Source organism: Notamacropus eugenii, chromosome 5 (genome assembly GCF_028372415.1).
Source record: "Notamacropus eugenii isolate mMacEug1 chromosome 5, mMacEug1.pri_v2, whole genome shotgun sequence".
In the NCBI taxonomy this organism is placed as follows: Eukaryota; Metazoa; Chordata; class Mammalia; order Diprotodontia; family Macropodidae; genus Notamacropus; species Notamacropus eugenii.
In genome coordinates, this window is record NC_092876.1 from 81385575 (window position 1) to 81406386 (window position 20812).

Below are 20812 nucleotides of genomic sequence, written 5' to 3' on the forward strand. Positions count from 1 at the left end.
GTATTCTTAAGGTCTAACATGGTGTCTGGCACATAGAAAGTGCTTTAATTGGGGTTAACTGATTGATTGCTTGTTCAGCTAGTGCAGTCTGATTTTACAGATGAGATGTCTTGCAGAGGTTTAAATAATTTACCCAAGGTTGCAGAGGTTAATTAGTTTGCAGGTAGTAAGTATTAGAACTAAGATGCGAACCCAGGTCTTCCAACTCTGAATCCAGTGATCTCTGTTATTGGGCTGTAGTGTCTTTCATTAGAGCCTTGTTCTAGAACATATTCAACTTCTTTCTTACTCAGTTTTTCTATGATAGGGGCTGTAACTCTCCCTTCATTGGAATAGAGAGTTGCAAAGACAACCCAAACTTTAAGATTGGGTCTAGTTATTTGAAGGAATATCGTACCTTTGCTATATTCCCTTCATATACAGCCTGAAAATAGCTCTCATGGAACATGTATTCTCTCTGAGACAAAGCCAGGCTGCTAGAAAAGACCCACTCTTATACCTACTCGAAGGACCCGGATGACAGCATCTGCTCTCTTCTTTTAGAACCATTCTGAAAGTGTTTTTATAAAATGTGCCTGCTGGAGAGGCCTGTTGAAGCCATCTAGTCCCATTCATCCTCCTCTGAATCCCCATCCTTGATAAGTGGTCTTCCATACTGCTTGACCCTCCGAACATTGCTAGCAGCACAGAATTCAGTTGGCTTCCAATTGAATGGATTCTGCTGGCTCAGTTTCTGGGGGACAGGAGTCAGTGGGGAAGGACCAACTTCCTTGTAAATCCATCCTGTTTCAGTCACCATAACTGTGATTTTATTTTGTTTTTTTCAGCAACAAGCATCTAAAGTAGAGAAAGTGTTTTTTACCACTGCAGTCCCTGTCGCTGGCAGCGCAGGTAAGTGTACTGGCTCTTTTCTCCCAGAGAAAGTAGAACCCTTGGAACACTCCAAGGGTTGTCTTGTTGACTTAGCCTGCTTTGCAGCTTTATTATATTATATATTATATTGTTATATTTCATTAGCATCAGTCAACTCAGCATCATATCCTGCTTGCTTATTAGAACCTCAGTGCTCTTCTTTTTCCATTGATAAAACTTGAAAAGTTCTGTGCTTATGCCTTCAACCTTGTAATTTTGAGTTTTACGATGGAAGCAGATTCTTATTTGTCCGAGCCAGTGAGGTTATGAATCTCACTTTATTGTTGAGGAAAGGGTGAGTGTGAGCTCCTTTGCCTCTCCCTGGTTTCTCTGAAAATGAACACCTTGGTCCTCAAATCTCCCTTTCCCATCAAGCCTAGCTAAGGATTATATGCAATCAGACTTTGGCCAGAAGTATCACCATTATTTCTTAAATGATGAAGCATTTTGTTCTGTATGTTATGAGATGTTTTGTATCTGTTATCTCACTTGATTCTTACAACAGCTGTGTAAGGGGAATTACCTGGAGTTTAGAGAGGGGAAGTACTTTGTCTAGGATCATATCAGAATTAGGAGTAGAGCTTGTAACTGGAACCTCGATCTCTTGACTTTCAGTCCAGTGTTCTTCTCACTTCCCCTGCTGCCTCAGACATAGAAAACAATGACCACACCTGCTTTCCTGACACTTAGAGAGGTGTATGAGAGACTGGTTAACCTTTCAGTTTCAGAGAAGGCTCTGTCTTACATGTTCCTTCCCTCTCCTTTCTTTACCATACCTGATATCTGTGAAATCACAAGTAAAAAAAAAAATCGCCCAAAACTAGCAGTAGCAGCAGAGCTACAACTGAAACTGGGTTTCCAAATGCAGCTCCTGAGAAGGTTTTTAGCCTTTTAGTATCATGGACTGCTTTGACAGCCTGCTGTGGTCTGTGACAACCCCTTTCAAAATGAGGAATGTTACATTTTAGTTTTCCCCATCCAAATTCATGGATCCCTGCAATCTATTGAGGTCTCTGGAGCCTCCCCTCCCACTAGAGCGGTGCCCATTCTTCCCCTTTGCTCTTTCCCAGGGAGTTCCGTGCAGCAGATTGGCCTCAGTGTTCCTGTGATCATCATCAAACAGGAGGAGGCCTGTCAGTGCCAGTGTGCATGCCGGGACTCTGCCAAGGACCGGGCTGCTGGCAGCAGCAGCAGCCGAAAGAAGGGCTGTTCCTCACCACCTCCTTCAGAGCCCAGCCCTCGGGTCCCTGATGGCCCATCACTCCATCTACACCCCCAGACTTTTCCCTCTTCTGCTCCATTGTCACCCTCTTCTTCCTCCTCCCCTTCTGGCAGCCGGAGTAGACAGGCAGAGAACCTTTCAGACTCTCAGACTGAGTCATTAAGTGCCATGGATGTATCAGAGTTCCTGTCCCTCCAGAGCCCGGACACCCCATCCAACTTGATACCCATCGAAGCACTACTGCAGGGGGAGGAGGATATCGGCTTAACCAGCAGCTTTGCTAAATGAAGCGCCCTTGGCTCGCTCGCTTCTGGGCAGAGCTGCAAGAACAGATGGCCTCTATTTGGGGGTCGGAAGTTTGAAGGATGAAGAGGTTTGCTGTTGGGAAGTCATACTTCTCAGACATCATTTCTTTATTCCCATCCCAGGAATGTCCATTTTAAGGAACCGATCTTTGGAGAAAAACAACAACAACAAAAAAAAACAAAAAAAAAAACTACAAAAAAAGCTAAGTTATAAATGAACTATTTTGGCTGCACTGTATGTCACTTTTGCTTATTGTCATGTGAACATGGAAATTAAGGTTACTCGTATGCATAAAAATTTTAAATTGAAAGGGGTGTGGTTTCCATCAATCTTAGATTGTGTTTTACTTGTATTGGGGCATTTGCAGTTTTGTCAGTGGAGTCTCATTACAGCTCCTGGGGTGTCTCTTCCCTGGGTAGATTTGAGACTAAGCCACAAACTGAAATGCAGGCCAGTGACCCCAAAGAGGGGGAAGAGTGATAGGAGAGGAAGAAGCTGTGTGTGTTGGGCAGGACTCAAGTGTGATTGGTGTATGGCAAGGAGCTTCAGGGAAGGCTGAGGCCAGTGGCTGCAGGGACAGGGACTCGGAAAGCCTGATGTTTGGCTTGGGGCCCAGGCAGGGCACTGACTTGTTTGGGTGGAAGATCAGCACTAGGATGTGTTGCATGTTCAGGATAGTCAGGGTTTCTTTGTCTCCTTGGCTCTTCCAGGATCTCTCTTGGCTGTTGGGAGCAATAGGTTGTGGTGCCTTTCAGGGAGAGAAAGGATCCCTGTTTGTACCTTTGAGCTGACTACCATGTTTGGTGTAGAGTCTCTTTGTTGACTTTTGCTCTCTCTTGGGCCACTTGACCTTTGCAGAGCAAAGGTGGGCTGACTTTGTCAGAACGAGGTGAGAGCTGAAGGAAGTCTTCAGATGGAGTGGAGTTGCCTGGGTAGGCTGCCCTACTTGGGGTCCTGGTCCAGCGGATCAGCTGTTTCCTGTGTGGTTTTGCCCTCTATCCTTACTAATGCAAACGAGTATAATTTCTCTGTTGACATGTGCAACATAGCTTAGTAATTTGATATGAAAACTATGATCTTCTAACCTACTCAGGGTAAAGTAAAGCAAAATAAAAAAAAAATCCCCCTTCCACCAAAAAGCCTGAAGTGTTGCAATAAGGTTTTTTTTTTTATTTGGAATGTTTTGTTATGTTGCATTATATAAAAAAAGAAAAAAAGAAAAAATGTTGATCTTTATAGAATTTTATCCACTTCTCTCTGGCTGTGGCTCCAAGTCAATTCATTTAAGAACAATATCTTATAGTTTTTGTTGTTTTATGTCAAGGGGCTCTAGTGACTTAGTCATAAGAGTGGTAACGTTTTTGCCCATAGAATTCAGAAATTTAGTTCCACCCGGTAGTTCCTCCTCTGTAGTCCTTTTCCTTCCTACTTCCTATTTGGAGGGAATGGGATGTCCCATGAGCCAGAGTACACTGCAGACCCCATATATTTAGGCCAAGAACAGCTAAGAGTTTACCTTCTTCCTTTTTCCAAGGGCTTGAGTTCCTTATTGACCCCACCCTCCAATGCCCACAGAGATATATTTGCCTCTTTCATTTCCCAAGCCAGCATTCAGGGACAGTCATGTTCAGAGATTCCCTGCCCTGCCCCTTTCCTCTCATCCCTCCTTCTTCCCCATCCCAGAAAAGATGGTTACTTTTGGGAGGAGAAAGATAGGTTTAATCAGGGCGAATTATTTGCCTTTCTAGGAGCAATGAAGCAAAGGCTGGAAAGTAGTTGAAAAGGGGAGTAGATGAAGTCTTATCTCCCAGAAAGGGGTGGGGGAGCTTCCTGTCACTGCAATGTAGTACATTCAGTAATACCTTTTTGTGTATAGAAGTATCAATAAGTTGGTTGCAACAGAGAGGCTTCCTTGAAGGAGCTAAACCTATGCTCCTTGTGACTGTCAATGCTGTTTTATTGACAGCTCTAAGACTCCCTCCACCCTTGCCCCCCTCTACATACACACCCACACCCACACATACATCTTTTACAACTGAAACCATCCTGCTCAGGTCCAGGGGGATGGGGGAGGAGCTACAAAGTACTGGGTTGCACCCTCCCACCTTATTCTGAATCTGAACAGACCAAGCTCCTTCTCCAATAAGATTCTGGCTCATTGAGAATTCAGGCCTGGACCCAGAAATGTTAAGGACATATATTAAAAACTGTCCCTTTTAATAGTCACATCATTATTTTATAAATGGTTGTCTAGGTGCCAACTCTTATCATTTTCAGAGATCTGCCTATGTTGAGCAGGGGACCACCTGAGCATGGGAGGAGGAGGAATACAGAAAAGCCACACACTGTGGCTCAGATGAACAAGTTAAGGTTTTGTCACTTGGTGATGACCTTAGGGTTTGGTCAGGCAGATCATAGAAACCTCACAATCATTAAGCAACAGGAAGTTGTCCAGATTCCAGTGATCAGAGTTCTTAAATCCATTCAGCTTTTGAGAAATCAGGAATTCCCTTAAAGTGGTAGTGATTATCAGCAGACTTATAAGGCAGGGTCATTCAACTGAGAGGGCAGTCTTCTCTTCCAGTCTCTTTAAGTTCCTATGGATATAAAAGAAACTCCCTTCTTGTCTACATGAACTCTGGGTTGGGCATCCTCTCCAAGTGAGGCCCCTAACAAGGGTAGGGGGCCTTGGACCCAGAGAGGAGCAAAGCTCAGGGTTGAACTGGGACCAGAAAGACCCTTAGGTGAGAGTTTGGTTTCTTGAACTTGTGACACTGGGGTTCCCATAGAGACTGCAGAGGTACTGTAGACTTTAGAAGAAAAGGCTGCACCTATAGGTTGGAATTGCTCATGGGCCTCATGGCCTAGAAGGGTAATTGAGGCATGCCTTATCTCATTGCTTCTTTGGTTTCTTCATACCATGGATAGGAGTTTATAGGCTGAGGTGGTGGGCAAGGAAAGTCAGCCTTGGCGGGTACCACCAAGCTGCCTTAAACTGTTTTCAAACTGGACTGTGCTCCAGATTCAGTGACAACCAGCACTGCCGGTCCTCAGAGGTTTTGTGTGTGTGTGTGTGTGTGTGTGTGTGTGTGTGTGTGTGTGTGTGTGTGCGCACGCGCGCACGTGCGTGTGTGTGTGCATGCACGCATGCATGCAAGCTTGTGTACTTGTGCCCATCCATGAAGAGTCTCCTTCTGGATTAAGCAAAAACGGAGAGTGGGGGAAGGAATATGATGGAGAGAGACCTCCTAGCTCCTCATTGTGGGGCTGACCATATATGGCTTCACAGCCACTCACCTCTTGAGGAACTACTGGTTTGGTCACTAGGGTTGGGGTTATTTATTGAGCTCTGCCTTTTCCAGAAGGAGTAAATGGTACATAAGGAGAGAGACATGAAGTGTAGAATCCTCAAAGGGTCAGAGGACCCCAGGAAGGGAACCTCTAGGTGTACCTATGGCTTGGAGGGTCAGGATGAGGACCTACAGACTGATATGAAACAATGGAGGCTAAGGTTTCATTGGAGAGACTTGGTACAATGCTGAATGTTTCCAGAGAGATGCGTTTGCAGAACCTCATACTGGTATATTAAAGAAATAATAAAAATTAAAAAGCACTTTAGGTTATGTTATCCTTAACCCGATTGCTGCAATTTCTTTTGTATATATATTTTCCACAAAGTTTTATTTTTTTTTCTCTGAGAAAATGGAGGCGTGAAGAGAAAAGCACTTACCTTGGGTGCAATACTTGTAGTTTGGTGGATGTTACCCCACGCAGACCCTGCCTTGGCCCTGGCTCAGGCTTGGTGTTGCTCAGTTCCACAACATGGTGCCCTGTCTGTAAGGAAACACTATTATGCATTCCTAGCAACTAACTACGAAATCTATGCAAACCCTCTCCCTGTTCCCTGGGCTGAAAGGGGGAGAGGGGCTCTCCTCCAAAGAGCTGCTCATCATTTTCCCTTGGCCTGTTTGGAGATCACCCCCCTCCACTCAGCCTCTTTTCAGCTGCAGTTCATTGTCATTTTCCTGTTCTGGGAGGGCGGTGAGAAAAGCCTAAAGGGAAGGGACAAGTTGGTCTTGGGGCAGAAACTTTGCACCTTCTAGACTTTTATATTGGCAATCAGGGCCATTGTCTTGTTATAAAGACTCCTACAGAGTCAGGGAATTCATTGGGTTTTTGTAACTGCAGCAGCACTGTTAAATGTCTTACTGGACTTCCAATCACAAATATTTGTATCGAGGGAGACGGAACCATTCCCAGCTCTCTGATGTGTAGCTCTCCTCTTCCCTTCTCCTCTTTGGCCACAAAAGGAAACTCCCTCATTGTTCATTGGCTCCAGTAAACTGAGCTGTAGTGTTCACCTCAGCTCTGTCAGGTGATTTAGGAGAGGTGGAGGACAGCCCTTAATCCTTTGATTTCATCTTCTCATTGGAAAATGAATTCAGATGAGAAGTTTTAAAGTAAAATTCCAACCAAAACAGACTGTTTCCTGTAGAGCAAATCTCCAAGTGACTCCTATGGGCAAACCAGGGAGCTGAACCTTCCTCATTTTGAGGAAGGGAGGGAGAGAGCAAAAGGAAATGATACCTATGTTTCTGATTGGTTAAGTCTTCATTTGGAATGTTCCCTTTCACATACTTGGGGAAACTTGTCCCAGTGTGATCCATAGTTTTTAAGGTGATGATTGTGGGCTGGGCTAATCCTGATTTTTGGTATTTTGTCTCACTGTATCTCCTGTTCTACAGTTGGATTCTGTCTGCACTGAAAATGCAAATTAAACTGGATATTGATGTCCGAATGTATGAAGTCTAAGCTTTTGTTCTTGTCTCCAGATTTCTAAGCCTGATCTGTTGTGTTCCCAGCAGGGTCCGCTGAGCTTCTTCTACAGAGGGCCCTTTCAACTCAATGCAGCTTCTGCTGTTCTGTTACAAGAAACTTTTTCATATGATACTTTTCAGCAGAATCAGGCAGGGCTGGGGGCAGGAGGTGGGATGGCGTGGGTGATTTTTTGTTTTTTTTCAATATCCTTGTTACCCCAACTGTGGTACAAAGTCACAGCCTTCTCTTGGCCTCTTTCCTTTCCTGTCCTTGTACCTGCTTGAGGCTGCAGCTCTTTCTGCCTGACTCAACCACCCACATCCAATGTTGTAATATTCTGGAGAGATAGAGGGTAATATTACTGGGAAGCAGCAGGTTCCTTAGGGGGGTTGGGGGGTGAGGACTCCTGGCTCCTCTTTGGGAGGGGGCCAGGAGGAGGCCTTCTTCTGTGACTAGATCCTCCAGCTAGGCACTGAGACTCTCCGTTGTTTTCACTTCAAACACGCTTATCATAGGCCCAGGCTTTTGGTAATGGTTTTTAATATCCCAGATATCAGTTTTATTAGGATTATGTAAACTTCTATATCAAAGGAATTTATTTAAATATGAAACATGGGAACAACTGACTTCCACGGAGCGATGTGAAAATGTTAGTTACAGGTTCAGTACTTCCAAAGGAAGAGCCCTCCAAACCCCAATGAGTACATATGAATTTGTATTTTTGAAGAATGTGAAATAATGGCATTTGCTTAATTGCTCATTTTGTATAAAGTTAATATTGTACTTTACAAATCTGCTGAAAAGTGGAAATTTAACTTTTTGGAATTGAAAAAAGCAATATTAAATACTAATGAAATCCTAATTAAATGCTTATTTAAATTTGGTAGTGTCAGTGGCGTTTTTTCACTTACATGATACTGTCTTCCAAATCCTGCTACCTCAGTCACACTGTTGGAAGTTTATGGGCCTCTGCCCTTTAACCTTGTCTTTGTTTGGGAGACACCAGTAGTATCCAGTCTACCACTTAAATCACAAATGAGCTGTTTCAGGCTGGAGGCCTAGTAATAGCTTGGGTCTAAAGTGTTCCCAACCTCCTAGTCTGGGGGCTTGTACCTCCAACACAGAACTGGGAGTTCAGGGGCCCAAGGGAATGGGAACAGCTCCAGCTGCTGACAATGAGGGGGCCTGGGATGGTGGTGGTGAACCCACAGAGTCAGATTGTTTAAAGCATGGCTTGATCCCAAGTGATTAACTCACTGGAGGATGGGAAGACAGGTAGGAACCCCACCTCATTCCAAGTCGTGTGTGATCATCAATTCAGGGGAGGATAGATAGGTTGAAACCAATCCCTCTGATTGTCTTTGTGAGGTTTGCAATCACACCCACCCTCCATGCCTTCACCATAACAGCTCCCTCAGTGGTCCAGAGCCACACTTTGGACCTTCAGATTAGTTATGTCCTTGGGCACCTAAAGCAGAAGTTGCAAAAGTACCCTCTGAGAAAATTTTCATTGGCCTCCTCACCTTTTTCCTCTCTTCCCTTTTCCTCCCCCTCACCTTTGGTAAGGCTTCTAGGGGGTCATCTCTGCCTCTGCCTTTTTGTAGATTGTCATACCCCTTCCTGGATTCTACATATGGAAAGTGGAGGTTGGGGAGATGGTCAAGGCCAAAGAGGCTGGTAAGACTATGTCTCCGAGGAGGGAGTACTAGAAGTGAAATGGTTAAAATCTAGGTACAAGCCTTTGTTCTGGGAGGTGTGGCAGCTCTTAAGTGAGCTTATTTTAGCCAGAATTCCCAATTTCTGCTCCTCCCCAGGCTATCTATACTGTAACCTTTACATCATTTTTTCCCCTATAGTCACCCATCTTCCCAAACTTGCCCCTTCTGTGAGGACATCATCTTTTTGGTCACCCCATCCTTTTCATCCCACTCTTCTAATCCTCCCTCTACAACATCTCACATCCCTCCCTTTCTCTCCCAGCTGCCACTTGAGCTCATGCCTTCCTTATGTGCATTTGCCTCTTCTGGAAGCCGTCCTCCACGATGCTGCCCCCAGTGATTTTTGTGAAATTCAGGTCTGACTCTGTGCTCTAGTCACTCCTTACTGGCACTGATCAAGAGTTCCATCTTTATCTCATCCTTTGAAAATGTTGTATTTTTGTGTAAGTTTTAGATTATTAGAGTATTGACCCTATATTAGTATAAATTTTTCAATCTTATCCAGGTGTCTTTTTAAAATTAAAAATTTTCTATTTTATCAAGTATTTTTCCCCCTCTCTCAAACTAATTCCTATATTGGCCATATCCAGAAAAGCACATATATGCAGTTTGTGAGTGAATATACAGGTACCGGGAAGGGCCTTGGTATTTATAGGTCCTACTATGTGCCAGGCACTCTTGATCTTCACTAGGATACTGTGAGAGTGAGGCTGTTATCTCCTTTTTACAGTTTGAGGACTCAGGCAGATGGAGGTTAAGTGAGGTGCCCCAGGCTATAGAGCTAAGTGATTGAAGCAGGAATTAAATTCAGGTCTTCCAGATTCCAGGACCAGCACTCTATGCTTTGCACTCACCCATCTGCCTAATTAGCATCCTTATCAGGAGGCTTGCTTGAATTTTTTTTTTTTAAATAATAGTTTACTTGGTCAAAAAAGTTTGGAGACCACAGGTTTAGGAGAATTGTTCAAGAAACACAGCAGAACTATTCAATTAACACACGTTTCAGTTCAGAAGTGGTGGGACCAGCAAAGAACTCAGATTTGAATGGAGGGATACACATATACGGGGGTGGGGTGGGGGTGGTGTGTGAATTGGGGGAGGGGGGTTGGTTGGAAGGCCGATGGAGAGGAGCCCACCGCTGCCAAGTGAGGAAAGAAGGTCATGGTGGTGGGGCCTCCTTCAGTGGGAGCTTCCGGGGAGAGGCCTCGGGTGGAGGGTACTTCCAGTGTGACAAGTCCGGGGGTGAAGAGGAGTTGTGTGCTTACTAGAGAGGGAGCGGTCTGTACCACGGATAAAGCCCGAGAAACCAAGGTGCCAGGGCCGTGCTGGGAGCAGGAGGGAAGTGTGGACGCAGGACGACCAGGCTGCTGTGGTGTTCAGGCCCCACGCCGGGGGCAGGTGTGGATTTCGTCTTTCCGCCCACGCCTTTTGCCCTAGGCAGGTGTCATACACCTTACCCCTGTCACACTCTGGCACAGGTACACCAGTGTGGACCGAGTCCAGAGGAAGCGCGCTGGATGTCACCGGGCAAGTTACCTACACTGTTTGCCTCAGTTTCCCCAACTGTAAAATAGGGAGAGTTAATAACACCTATCACCCGGGTTGGTTGTGTGGCTTAATAGATGAGGGTCCCTCGCCGGAAGCCACGTGACCCGCCCAAGCTTCAGGCCCTCGAGCCCCCCACAGGGCTCAGCCCCTTTTGGCCAGCCCCTCCTTGCCCCACCCCTGCGGCGTGCCGAGGCGGCGCTGCCCCTTTAAGGCGGCGCAGGCGGGGTCGGCGCGGGCTACGTCACTTCCTCGCGGAAGCGCTGGTCGGCCGATGGGGCCGGTGCGGTCGCCTCCGTCCGCCGTGCTGGCGGCCCTGGAGGCCGCAGCCGTGGGGTTGGGAGAGGGTTCCCTGGCCCCCAGAGTCGGTTGTCTCCTGCCCTCCGGACCTGGGGCCCGGCTCCTGCAGCTGCCCCGGGGTCTCGCTGACGCTCGTGCCGGGCGGGCCGCGGGCTCCAAGCAAGACCTGGAAGGTGAGGGAGGCGGCGGGGGCGGAGCTGTGGCGGGAGAGTCGGGCCGCTGGGGGGCGCTTGGTCTGACCGAGCTGTAGCATGGAGGGGGACGGTGCCCCGACATGCCCTGGGAGGCGCATGCGTTGCTTGAGCTGAAGTGGTGGGTAAGGAGTTACTTTTCTGGGAGGAGGCGGGGCGCATGCGCCGTCCGAGCTGAGCGTGGAAGCTTGCCTTGGCCGGGTGGTACTACTGCCCTTGCGCATCGGGCCGCCGTGAGGCGCATGCGCCGCCGGTGGGGGGCGGGCCCCTCTCACGCCGTCTGCGCTTGCTTTTCCAGGCTGGTCCGAAGCCCTGTCCGCCGCTGTGACCGCGCTCCGCGCCGGAGGGCTGGTCGCCGTCCCCACGGACACGCTGTACGGCGTGGCCTGCTCGGCCAGCTGCTCAGCGGCTCTCGGGGCGGTGTACAGCCTCAAGGGCCGCTGCCAGACCAAGCCATTGGCCGTGTGCCTGGGCCGCGTGGTCGACATCTACAGGTGAGCCTGGAACCCCCCACGTGCTGCCCGCGAACACCGAGGCAGGGAGCCCACGGGCGGAGGGGGGCGCCGCACCGGCTCTGGGAGGCCCCTCGGCGAGGGGTGCTGTGGGCTTGGCTGCTGTTCAGACCCAGCCTCAGATCCTCGACCAGGCACTTACCCTCCCAGTGCCTCAGCATCTTCAGCTGTAAAATGAGTGACCACAGCACCAACCTCCCACGGGGACAATTTTGTAAAGCACTTCGCCAGCCTTAAAACTGCAAGTGATAGCTTGTTCCCCGAATTGTTCTGTGAGCATGAACTGTCAGCTGCCAAGGGCTGGTCAGACCTTTTATTGCTAGGAATCTGTGAATGCGAAAATGCTTTGGGAGTGAAAGAATTCATTTCATCAAACCTTTGTTATATGGTAATATGTAATTAGTTACATTATATCCCTGTTGTTATATATTAGGGTTACATCCCTGCTGTGTTGTATGTTGAACCGTGAGATAATGTTTCTGTCCTCAAAAGACTTCTAGTCCTGAAACCTCAAAACTGTGTGATGCGGGACAGTGTGATTGGCTTAGAGCAGCATTGTAGACAGAGTGTGCTAGAGGCTCAGAGAAGGGGATGATCAGTTTTAGAAAAAGGGTATCGTGGAAGACTGGATACTGCAAAGATTTATTTTTTCCAGTTTAACTGCTTCCCTTGCTCTAGCTTTACCAAGTTAGGAATAGGGATTAGACCTGTGATTTCACTTCTGATGAGGAAACTTTTACCAGGTTGGTACCTTTTCTGAACTTACAGTCTTAGAGCCCTAAGAAGCCAAGTGACTTGCACAGCCATTATGTATCAGAGCCTGGACTTGAATCCAAATTGTCCTGCTTTTTGAGGCTGGCTCTATAGCTACTACACCCTTACTTTCCCGTGGCTGGCAGACATCCCTGACACATTTAGTTTCCGCTAAAACTTTTATGTATTTGAAATTGATAGTTTTATGGGTGAATGATTAAAAGATTAGATGCTTATTATGTGCAAAGCACAGTGCTAAGTGCCAGAAGTGCAAATAGAATCTAAGACATCCTCTGCTCTCAGTGAGCTCACAATCTAATGGGGGAGCCCATATATCTGGAAGAGTCAGCTTCAAGTCACATGGAAAGGTCCTGTGGTTCTTAGGGTGCAGCAGCAAAGCAGATGGTAATGCCTCTTCTCAGTTTCCACTGGTAAAATTATCAGGTCATGACACTGAACTAATTTGACAATGCCAAGGATTTTGATAGGAAGGACCTTTCAGGTCTTGAGTAGATGAGGCTAGAGCATCTACAGGAGCAGTTACAAGACTGCATCACCAAAGGAATTGTTTCCTAGGCTATTGGCTATGGGAAGTGGACTGAGATCATAGTTATTCCCAAGGCTCTTGGTTGGGTTCAGGGTCCTGAACTAGCTCCATCTGAGGAAATGGTGATCAAGGTGGTAGTGGTTTGAGTTGGCTGCAACATGCTACTTCCTCTCTTTGCCCCAGTGTCATGCTGCATTAACTAGCCTGCCTTGCTTGAGTAGTAGTTGGTTGGCAGTTGGTAGGGATCATTGGCCCCTTCTCCACAGAAATTGCTTCTCCTGGACTAAGAATTGGTGGTCCCAGGGAGTTGCTGCCACTCCTAGGTCTCCTGTACTTATCATCTACCTCTTGGTGGCAGTTGATCAACTATTGTTGCTGTGGTGATGAGGAAGGTAGGCCTCTTCTACGCAGTGATTTCTCCATTCAATGATGGCTGCAGGGTATGGGCTGGAGACAGTTCTGGTGACTGGGGGATGCTATTCTCATGGCTCTTGGCATTCAAGGTCCTGTGCTGGGTGCATCAGAGTCTGAAGAGAGATTGTGATCAAAGTGGTGGTGGTGGCCTAATCTGCCTGGCACATTATGCTTCATCTCTCCCTTTGGATTCTTGCGGTTTGCTTGTCCTGTGACTGGGAGTTGGCTGCCATTTGGGGTGATGAATGACTCCTCCACAGGAGTTACTTCCCCAGTGATGCCTGTGAGGGCTGATTATAATAATTATTATCAATATTACCTTCTATGATCACTTTTATCTCTTGTTTGGTTAAATGAACCTAGCATAGTTGTGCATGATATTTCTTTCCATTCTCTTTTTTTTTATGACAAATACTTACATTAAGCTTGAGTATCTATTTGGAACTTAATTGTAGTACTAGACAGTGATGGGCTAAACTTAAGAGCATTATTAAAGCATTTGAAAAATAGATTAAGTTCACCTTCAATGTGTTTAACATTACCTCACATTTGGCCCCTAGAAAAAAATACTTTATGAAGGAAATGAAGATTTTAGCTGTACTTTGAAGGATAAATAAGTTTTCAACAGTAGAGAGGATATTCCAAACCTAAGCAGTGACATGAATAAAGGTAGAGAGCTGGGGGAGTGTCTAGGCACCTGACTAGTAAGGGCCTGAAGTGACAGACTACGGGCTGGAATATGAGGCAGGTCAGACCCTAAAGGTTGGGGCCAGAGAGGGATGTCATTAGGAAGAGTTAGGTTTTGGGTGGCCACATTTAGCCTTCATGTGCTGTAGGGATGTATGGTGGTAATCATGGGCTGACCTGTAGTGACTGCTCCTCTGACACTGAACTTGTCTTTTTTTCTTACTCAGGTATTGCCAGGTGAGGGTCCCCCGGGAGCTCCTGGAGGACTTGCTGCCTGGTCCTGTGACCCTGGTGATGGAGCGTTCAGGAGAGCTCAACAAAGACCTGAATCCTTTCACCCCAGTGAGTACAAAACTGAAAGGAAGGGACTCAGGTCATCTTATTCATACCAGCTCTATACTCACCCAATTTTACAAATAGGGAAAGTGAGGACCACAGGTTAAGTGAGTTACAGTGAATTTGTAGCAGAACTGGGATTAGAACACAGACACCTGGGCTTGTGCTATTTCTACTGCTCTCTGCTGCCTCATTATCCATCTCCTGCTTAATTTCCTTAATAGCTCAGGATCTGACAGTTGCTTTCAGTAGGTTCTTGGGCTTTTCCTAACCTGAAGCATTTCTCTTTGCCATGTAGCTTGTAGGTATTCGGATACCTGACCATGCCTTCATGAGAGATTTGGCTCAAATGTTCTCAGGACCCCTCGCCCTCACTAGTGCCAACATTAGCTCACAGCCAAGTTCATTGAATGTCAAGGTAAGTTTTGTCATTGTGTGTTCCCTCCTCTGCCCACTCCCATTCCCTGAACTGTCTGTGATTTCACCACAGGCTACACGGTATCAGAACCTTGAGAGAGCTCTGGACTGAGATGATCGGGTTATTTTCCCCTGAACCTGTGACCACAGGAAAAGTCACTGCTTCTCTCTTTTGATTAGAATCATTAAGATCTAGAACCTAAGGAACTTTAGAGGATATCTAGTTCAATCCTTCAGTTTTGTAGGAGGAAAAAAAAACAGGTCTAGGGAGGTTAAATCAATTCTCCAAGGTCACACAGGTAGTGAAGGACAGGGGTGGGATTTGAATTCAAGTCCTATAACTTCAAGTTCAGCTTTCTTTCCACTATACCTTGAAGCTTCTGTGTATTCCATGTTGAGTGGGAAAGAAGTCATACCCTGTCCCATCTTTCCTAAGGGGCAGAGCCACATTAATATACCTGTGGATGATTCCTCCCCCAATAAATAAATTTAAGTGAAAGACATTAAAAGAGGCCCTAGCCTGAAAACCAAATACATTGATTCCTCTGATAGCTTATGCCACCTTCTGTATCCAAAACTGACTCCCCCTCTGTAAAGAAGAGGGAAATATGCTTAATTATCTGTCCTCTGAAGGAAGTTTGGTCATCCAATTTAATATTTTTTTCTGAAGTTTTTTAATGTTAACTTTTCATCTTCAGTGTCATGGTCATCGTATATTCTCCTGACTTGACTTTAGTCCCTTTCCTTCACTTGCACAAGTATTCTTATATTTTTTCTGTGTTCTCATGTTCATCATTTACTATGGCACAGTAATATACCTTATATTCACATTCAGAATTTGTTTAGCTTTTCCCCAGTAGCAAAATACAGTACCAAATGGTTTCCAAGATTACTCTTTTATAATGGTAATGGTAATATTGCAAGGGTACCTCCGGCTATGCTTATCTGTGCTATGAGACTGATTTTTCCACTAGTCTGATGAAAAAGAGACGCAATTACATTCAGTGTTTGTTTTAGAAGTAATCGAAGATAGCCTTGTTCTGGCATTGGAATGGGTGGATCACTTCTGGGAAAGTGGTCTGAGCACTGATTCCTTTTTCCTCTGCAGGTTTGAGATCTGGTCATATCCTGTGTCTCCTTCATTCCTACTCCCCCCCACTCTCCATTATTTCCCTTGAGGTTCTAGATCCTTTGTTCCTCTTGCTGAATTTTGTCCAGTTCTAGAAAGTCACTCCTTAGCAAATTTTTTTAAAACATTTGACAAAGAAGATTTACTTTGTTCTCACACAGCAAGAATAAACAACAAGGATGCAGTAGCACTTCTATTCTAGAAGGAGTTCTCCCTCATTTTTTTATCTGGTCATTTCATTAAGTCATTGGCTTATGACGTCTCTTTTGGCACCCACAAATCTGAAAGGTGCAGACTATCTGAGGCTAGAACTTTTTATGTCTCTCCTTCTCAGTTTAACATAGCACTGAATCTGTAAATTAATTTAGGGTGAATAGTCATTTGCATTATGTTGTAATTTTTATTCCTCTTGTAATCTCATTAGTCTGATACCTTTTGTGGCATTTGCACTCATTAGGAGTGTAAAGTCTGGAATCCCCTGGCTAAGGAACCCCGTACCTCCCCCATAACTGTTCTTTTGATACCAGAGGAAGAGGCCAAGTATCTCCAGATTGACTGTAGGCAGTTAATCATTATGAATACGTAGAAATGGGGCAATCTTCAGTCTCAAGTGACAGCCAGACCTTTTAGTGGATCTAAAGAACCCCCAAAATCTCCATGGTAATTATAGAAAATGGACTCTTCTCCCTTGTCCATCACTACTGATTGGTGGATATTTTGGTTTTTCTGCTTAGTTAATGAGCTTGGATGTTAAGCCAGTGTTATCCCTAATCATAAGTTTGTGTATTTATCATGTACTGGTCACATATGAGTCATGATATCCTTGTTGTGCCTTTCATAGTACCTAGTATCTAAGTTTTGATTCTACTAAACTATGATTCAGTATCTAAGGTATGATTGTTAATGGGTCACCATTTTCAGGTTTCCACTTTTCACAGAGTTTAAGTTTTTATAGGTTTTCCCCAATCAGGATCCTACAAGGGGCTAAGCCTTCTCCCCTTCATTCACTCCCCCTATCCTCCACTTCAAAGATAGGGAAAGAGGAGAGCAGGACTCACTGGAGTGATTCTGGTTTTGTACTAATTTTGGTTGCTGCTATGGAGAACTTGAACCATTTCAGCAGGGTGTTTTTGTATAGTGGTAAGCATCTATGCACAGCTGCTTCAGGATATGGCTTAAACAGCTGGAAATCTTCCTGTGTAGTACAAAGTTGTAGTAAACCCTTTAAGGGTTTGGTGTTTTGTAGTTAGACAGCTTTGGTTCTGTTATTAGAAAGTGTGTACAATGCAGTATCATTGTAGAGAACATTGGTGAGTGTTCACCCTAACTTCATTTGTGTTATCTTTAGGAGTTCCAGGACCTCTGGCCTCACTTGTCCTTAGTCATTGATGGAGGACCAATCGGAGATGTAAAAAGTCCTGAATGTCGACTTGGCTCCACAGTGGTAGACTTGTCAGTTCCTGGAAAGTACAGAATTATTCGACCGGGCTGGTATGTATGTTTTCTCAGAGTGGGTAGATAAGTGGTGAGTTTTTTGAGTTTTTTTTTTTCCCTACCCCCAGTAAAAAGAGAAGGGCGAAACATATGACTTAGAAAATTCTGGTTGTGTAAGCGTCTGCAAGGTTAAAACAGACTTTGTCCTTTGTTACTTCCTCTAGTGCACTGACACAGACTGCAGCCATCCTCCAGAAGAAGTACGGCTTGGTCCCTTCGGAAGAATCCTGCTCATGAAAAGGAAAGAGGAGATTAGAAGGACTGGAGCTAGGCACTGTGTGTCTGTCAATTGGTGTGACCTTGTTTAATGAGGTCATTGGGGCCACTTCTACAGACTTAACCTCTTCAAGTCTGCTTGTCTGAACTTACATAGACTGATTGTTTCCATTGGTTTGATGGAAGAAGAGATACGATTACATTCAGTGTTTGTTTTATAAGTTCCTGAGGATGGCCTTGTTCTGACATTGGAATAAGTGGTTCACTTTTGGGAAAGTGCTCTACATGCTTGCTTCTCTTCCCTACAGTGGTTTGAGGTCTGGAGAGATCTCCCATCTGGGACCCTGGCTGGTGACATAGGCCAAGGGCTTGTGACTGTTAATATGAGTACCAAGTGACCGACGTCTTGTGTTTTGTTGGGGTTTTTGCTGCTGGGGTTGGAATTAGAAGAAAATAAAATCTCGAAAGGCGTTGGTTATGCTCTGTATTACTTCTTGGGGCAGTGTCTGTTTCCAAATGAAATAATATTTATGAAGTGCTTAGCACAGTGTCTGGCTCACAGTAGGCCCCATATAAATGCTTATTATCTTCCCTGCCCCCTCTTCCTCTTGTCTGCAGAGATCAATGGTATTGTAAATACCAAGGAATCCTGTAGTGAGATAAAATGGTGGGAAAAACCTTACTTATTTGGCTAATAATCAGAAATCAAGCCTGAGGTGTGACCAGTATAAGGTTTAGACTTTCAAAACCTCAAGGTAGTTGTTAACCTCCACTGAAGTCATGGTCTAATTGTTCTCTTGGGCTCTTGAAGTCATTGTCATCAGGAAAGGGAATCTGGGAATGTCAGTCTGGAAAGGCCTTGAATATGGGCTCAGTGAAGGCCTGGGTCTCTGACTTTCGAGGTGTAGCCTAACCATTGCATTCCACCACCATTTATGAAGTGCTTACCATGTGCCTGGCACTGCTGGGTACCAGAGATTCCAGAAAAACAAAAGGAAATGATCTCTTCCCTCTGTGGAGCTTCTGTTGGGAGGTTTGCAGTGTGTGTGGACGTAAACAAAATGTAAAATCTTGAAAGTAATTTCAAGAAAGAAGGAACTACCCATATGGGGGAGGAGATTGTGAAGAGCCTAAGGCAGGAAGTGCCATTAGTACCAAACTATCCATAATGGAAAGAGTAGCCCTTTTAAGAGATCAAATTGAGAGTGGAGTTCATTAAAATGTGCAAAGACACAGACTGCTGGAACAGATGCCTGTGTGAGTGGAACAGAAGTAAAGAATAATAATATGAGACTGAAAACTTAGATTGGAACTAGGTCTTACTGGACTGTAAGGCTGACCTGATGAGTCTAGATTGGATCATAGAGACAATAGGGAGCCATGGAAAGATGTTTCAGTGGGGGGGGAGGGGGGGATGATGGTCAGATCTGTTTTGGGAATATCCAGTTGGGAAGTGTGGAGGATGGATGGAGATGAAGATTGGAAGTCGTAGCAGGGACACCAATTATGAGGCTATTCCAGATGAGACAGCAGGAGGGTCTGAACTGGGGTTAGTAGAGACAAAGGATTGAATGAACTTGGTGTTGGGGAGTTAGGGTTGGCAAGCCCAATTGATTGGGTGTGAGAATTGAGGTAAGGATCACAAGTTGGAAAAATTCTTGGTGGCACTTAAAGCCTTTCATAACCTGGTTTCTTAATTTTTTTAGGAGTCTTACACCTTATTCTTTCCATATATATACTCAGCAGTCCAGTGACAGCTAGCCTCCTTCCTGTTTGTCAACAACACTCATGTCTGGACTTTTATCACTGGCTCTTCTTCCATGCCTGGAATTCACACCCTTTTCCCCCTACCTCCTGGTTTCCTTCAAGTCACAGCTTCTACAAGAGGCCTTTCCTAGTCCCCCTTCTCCTAGTGCCTTCCTTCTGAGAGTACCCCCAAGTTGTCCTGTATATCTTTGTGCATGTCTCCTCCATTAGACTGTGAGTTCCTTAAGAAAAGGTCCTGTTTTTTGTTTTTCCTTTTGTATCCCCAGTGGTTAGCACAGTGTCTTGTACATAAGTGCTTAGTAAAGGCTTGTTGGTTAACTTGATGCCGTCCTGCTGGCCATAGTTGTGATGCTTGTGGGAGTGATGGGTTTGGGGCGGAATGAATTTGATATTGATCATGTTGCATTTAAGATGCCAGTGGGGCTAGAGATAAAGTATCCAACAGGAATTTGATCATCAATAGTTCTGCAGAGATTAGGACTGAATAACTAGATTTGGAAATTTCATCTTCTGGGAATGAGAGGTCATGGGAAGATTTTTTTTTTTGAGAGTGAAAGCTGTTGGGAAGTTTTAGGTGTTAAGGGAGGGAGCTATGGATAAGGAGAGATTGATGACAGGAGCAAGATGGAGGGAGTGCTCCCTCTGGAGGGCAAGCTCCTGGAGAAGATTTGGGGAGGGGTAGGATTGAGAGAGGAAGAAGGGCTACTTCCTAGAGTCTAGAGGAAAGGACAAAAGGAGAAATTATGTTGATTATTTTCCAGGTGTGGAAAAGGAGAGGAGTTTGACAGCTGGATTTGATTTTTCTCTGTGAATTAGGGAGCCTGGCTGGACATAAAGAGTGTTGGAGGCTGCAAATGCAGTTGCCTCTGGAGATATAGAGAGAAAAATTGGGAAAGGATCATTGCCACATAATTTGTCACAGGGGAATAGATTTTTTTTTGACCACAGCAACTTCGCATCTCCCTGGGTATGAACAACAGTGCCTTATTGATGATTATTGGAATCTTGAAGTAGTTTCCCTTGGATGCCAATTGAGTTCCAGTACAGTTCAGTAGAAAGAATGGTGGACATAGTTGGGGGATGCCTGGGTTCCTGTCCTTCCTCTGTGAACCTCAGTTTCCTCATGAGCAAGATGGAAACACTAGTTTAACTAAAGTACTTCCTTCAAAGTTGTGAGATTCAGACGAGTTAATGAATGCCAAATGTTTGCCTATCTTGAAGAGCTACATAAAAGTCAGTACAATACCTCTCACCAAGTCAGCCAAGGTTGCCAGGTTGGCTTCTAGGCCACTGCTTTAAAGATCATCCTAGGTAATGCATGTAATTTAAAGTAGTAGTGAATATTCCACTCCCCTGCCTTGAGTTACCATTTAGTATTTAAATTAAATGGTAACTGTTTCTTTTTTGGCCAGGAATCCTTGAACCACTACTTAAAGAAGCCCATTCACTGAATGGGCATTATCTCACTCAAAGTGAGACCCTGAAAAGACCTTAGCCTAAAAAGACCAAGGTCTCCCGTTACCTCCTG

The 20812-nt window shown here is 45.2% G+C and overlaps 2 protein-coding genes across 4 annotated transcripts in view; both read left to right on the top strand.

Moving 5' to 3' along the window:
• MTF1 (metal regulatory transcription factor 1) overlaps window positions 1-3660 on the top strand; it is a 28284-nt gene extending 24624 nt beyond the window's left edge. For 2 of the 3 annotated variants that reach the window (XM_072609999.1, XM_072610000.1), the window contains exons 10-11: window positions 828-891; window positions 1983-3660. In XM_072609999.1, coding sequence (XP_072466100.1) covers window positions 828-891; window positions 1983-2422 — 504 coding nt within the window. In that variant the 3' untranslated portion in view covers window positions 2423-3660. The remainder of the gene's footprint in view (window positions 1-827; window positions 892-1982) is intronic. The other variant, XM_072610001.1, reaches the window with a different exon arrangement.
• A 7085-nt stretch (window positions 3661-10745) lies between these two features.
• YRDC (yrdC N6-threonylcarbamoyltransferase domain containing) lies at window positions 10746-17988 on the top strand. The gene is made up of 6 exons (XM_072610003.1): window positions 10746-10994; window positions 11311-11506; window positions 14153-14267; window positions 14560-14679; window positions 17156-17298; window positions 17466-17988. Exons 1-6 carry the CDS (start codon window positions 10796-10798, stop codon window positions 17536-17538), a joined length of 846 nt encoding a protein of 281 aa, XP_072466104.1. The 5' UTR covers window positions 10746-10795; the 3' UTR covers window positions 17539-17988.
• The last annotated feature ends 2824 nt before the right edge of the window (window positions 17989-20812 follow it).

Excerpts from the sequence above, each read along its gene's own strand:
- YRDC (XM_072610003.1), top strand. The coding sequence starts at position 10,796 with ATGGGGCCGGTGCGGTCGCCTCCGTCCGCCGTGCTGGCGGCCCTGGAG. Across the intron at positions 10,995-11,310 it reads CTCCAAGCAAGACCTGGAAG|GCTGGTCCGAAGCCCTGTCC; the intron begins GTGAGGGAGGCG and ends TTGCTTTTCCAG. Across the intron at positions 14,268-14,559 it reads ACCTGAATCCTTTCACCCCA|CTTGTAGGTATTCGGATACC; the intron begins GTGAGTACAAAA and ends TTTGCCATGTAG.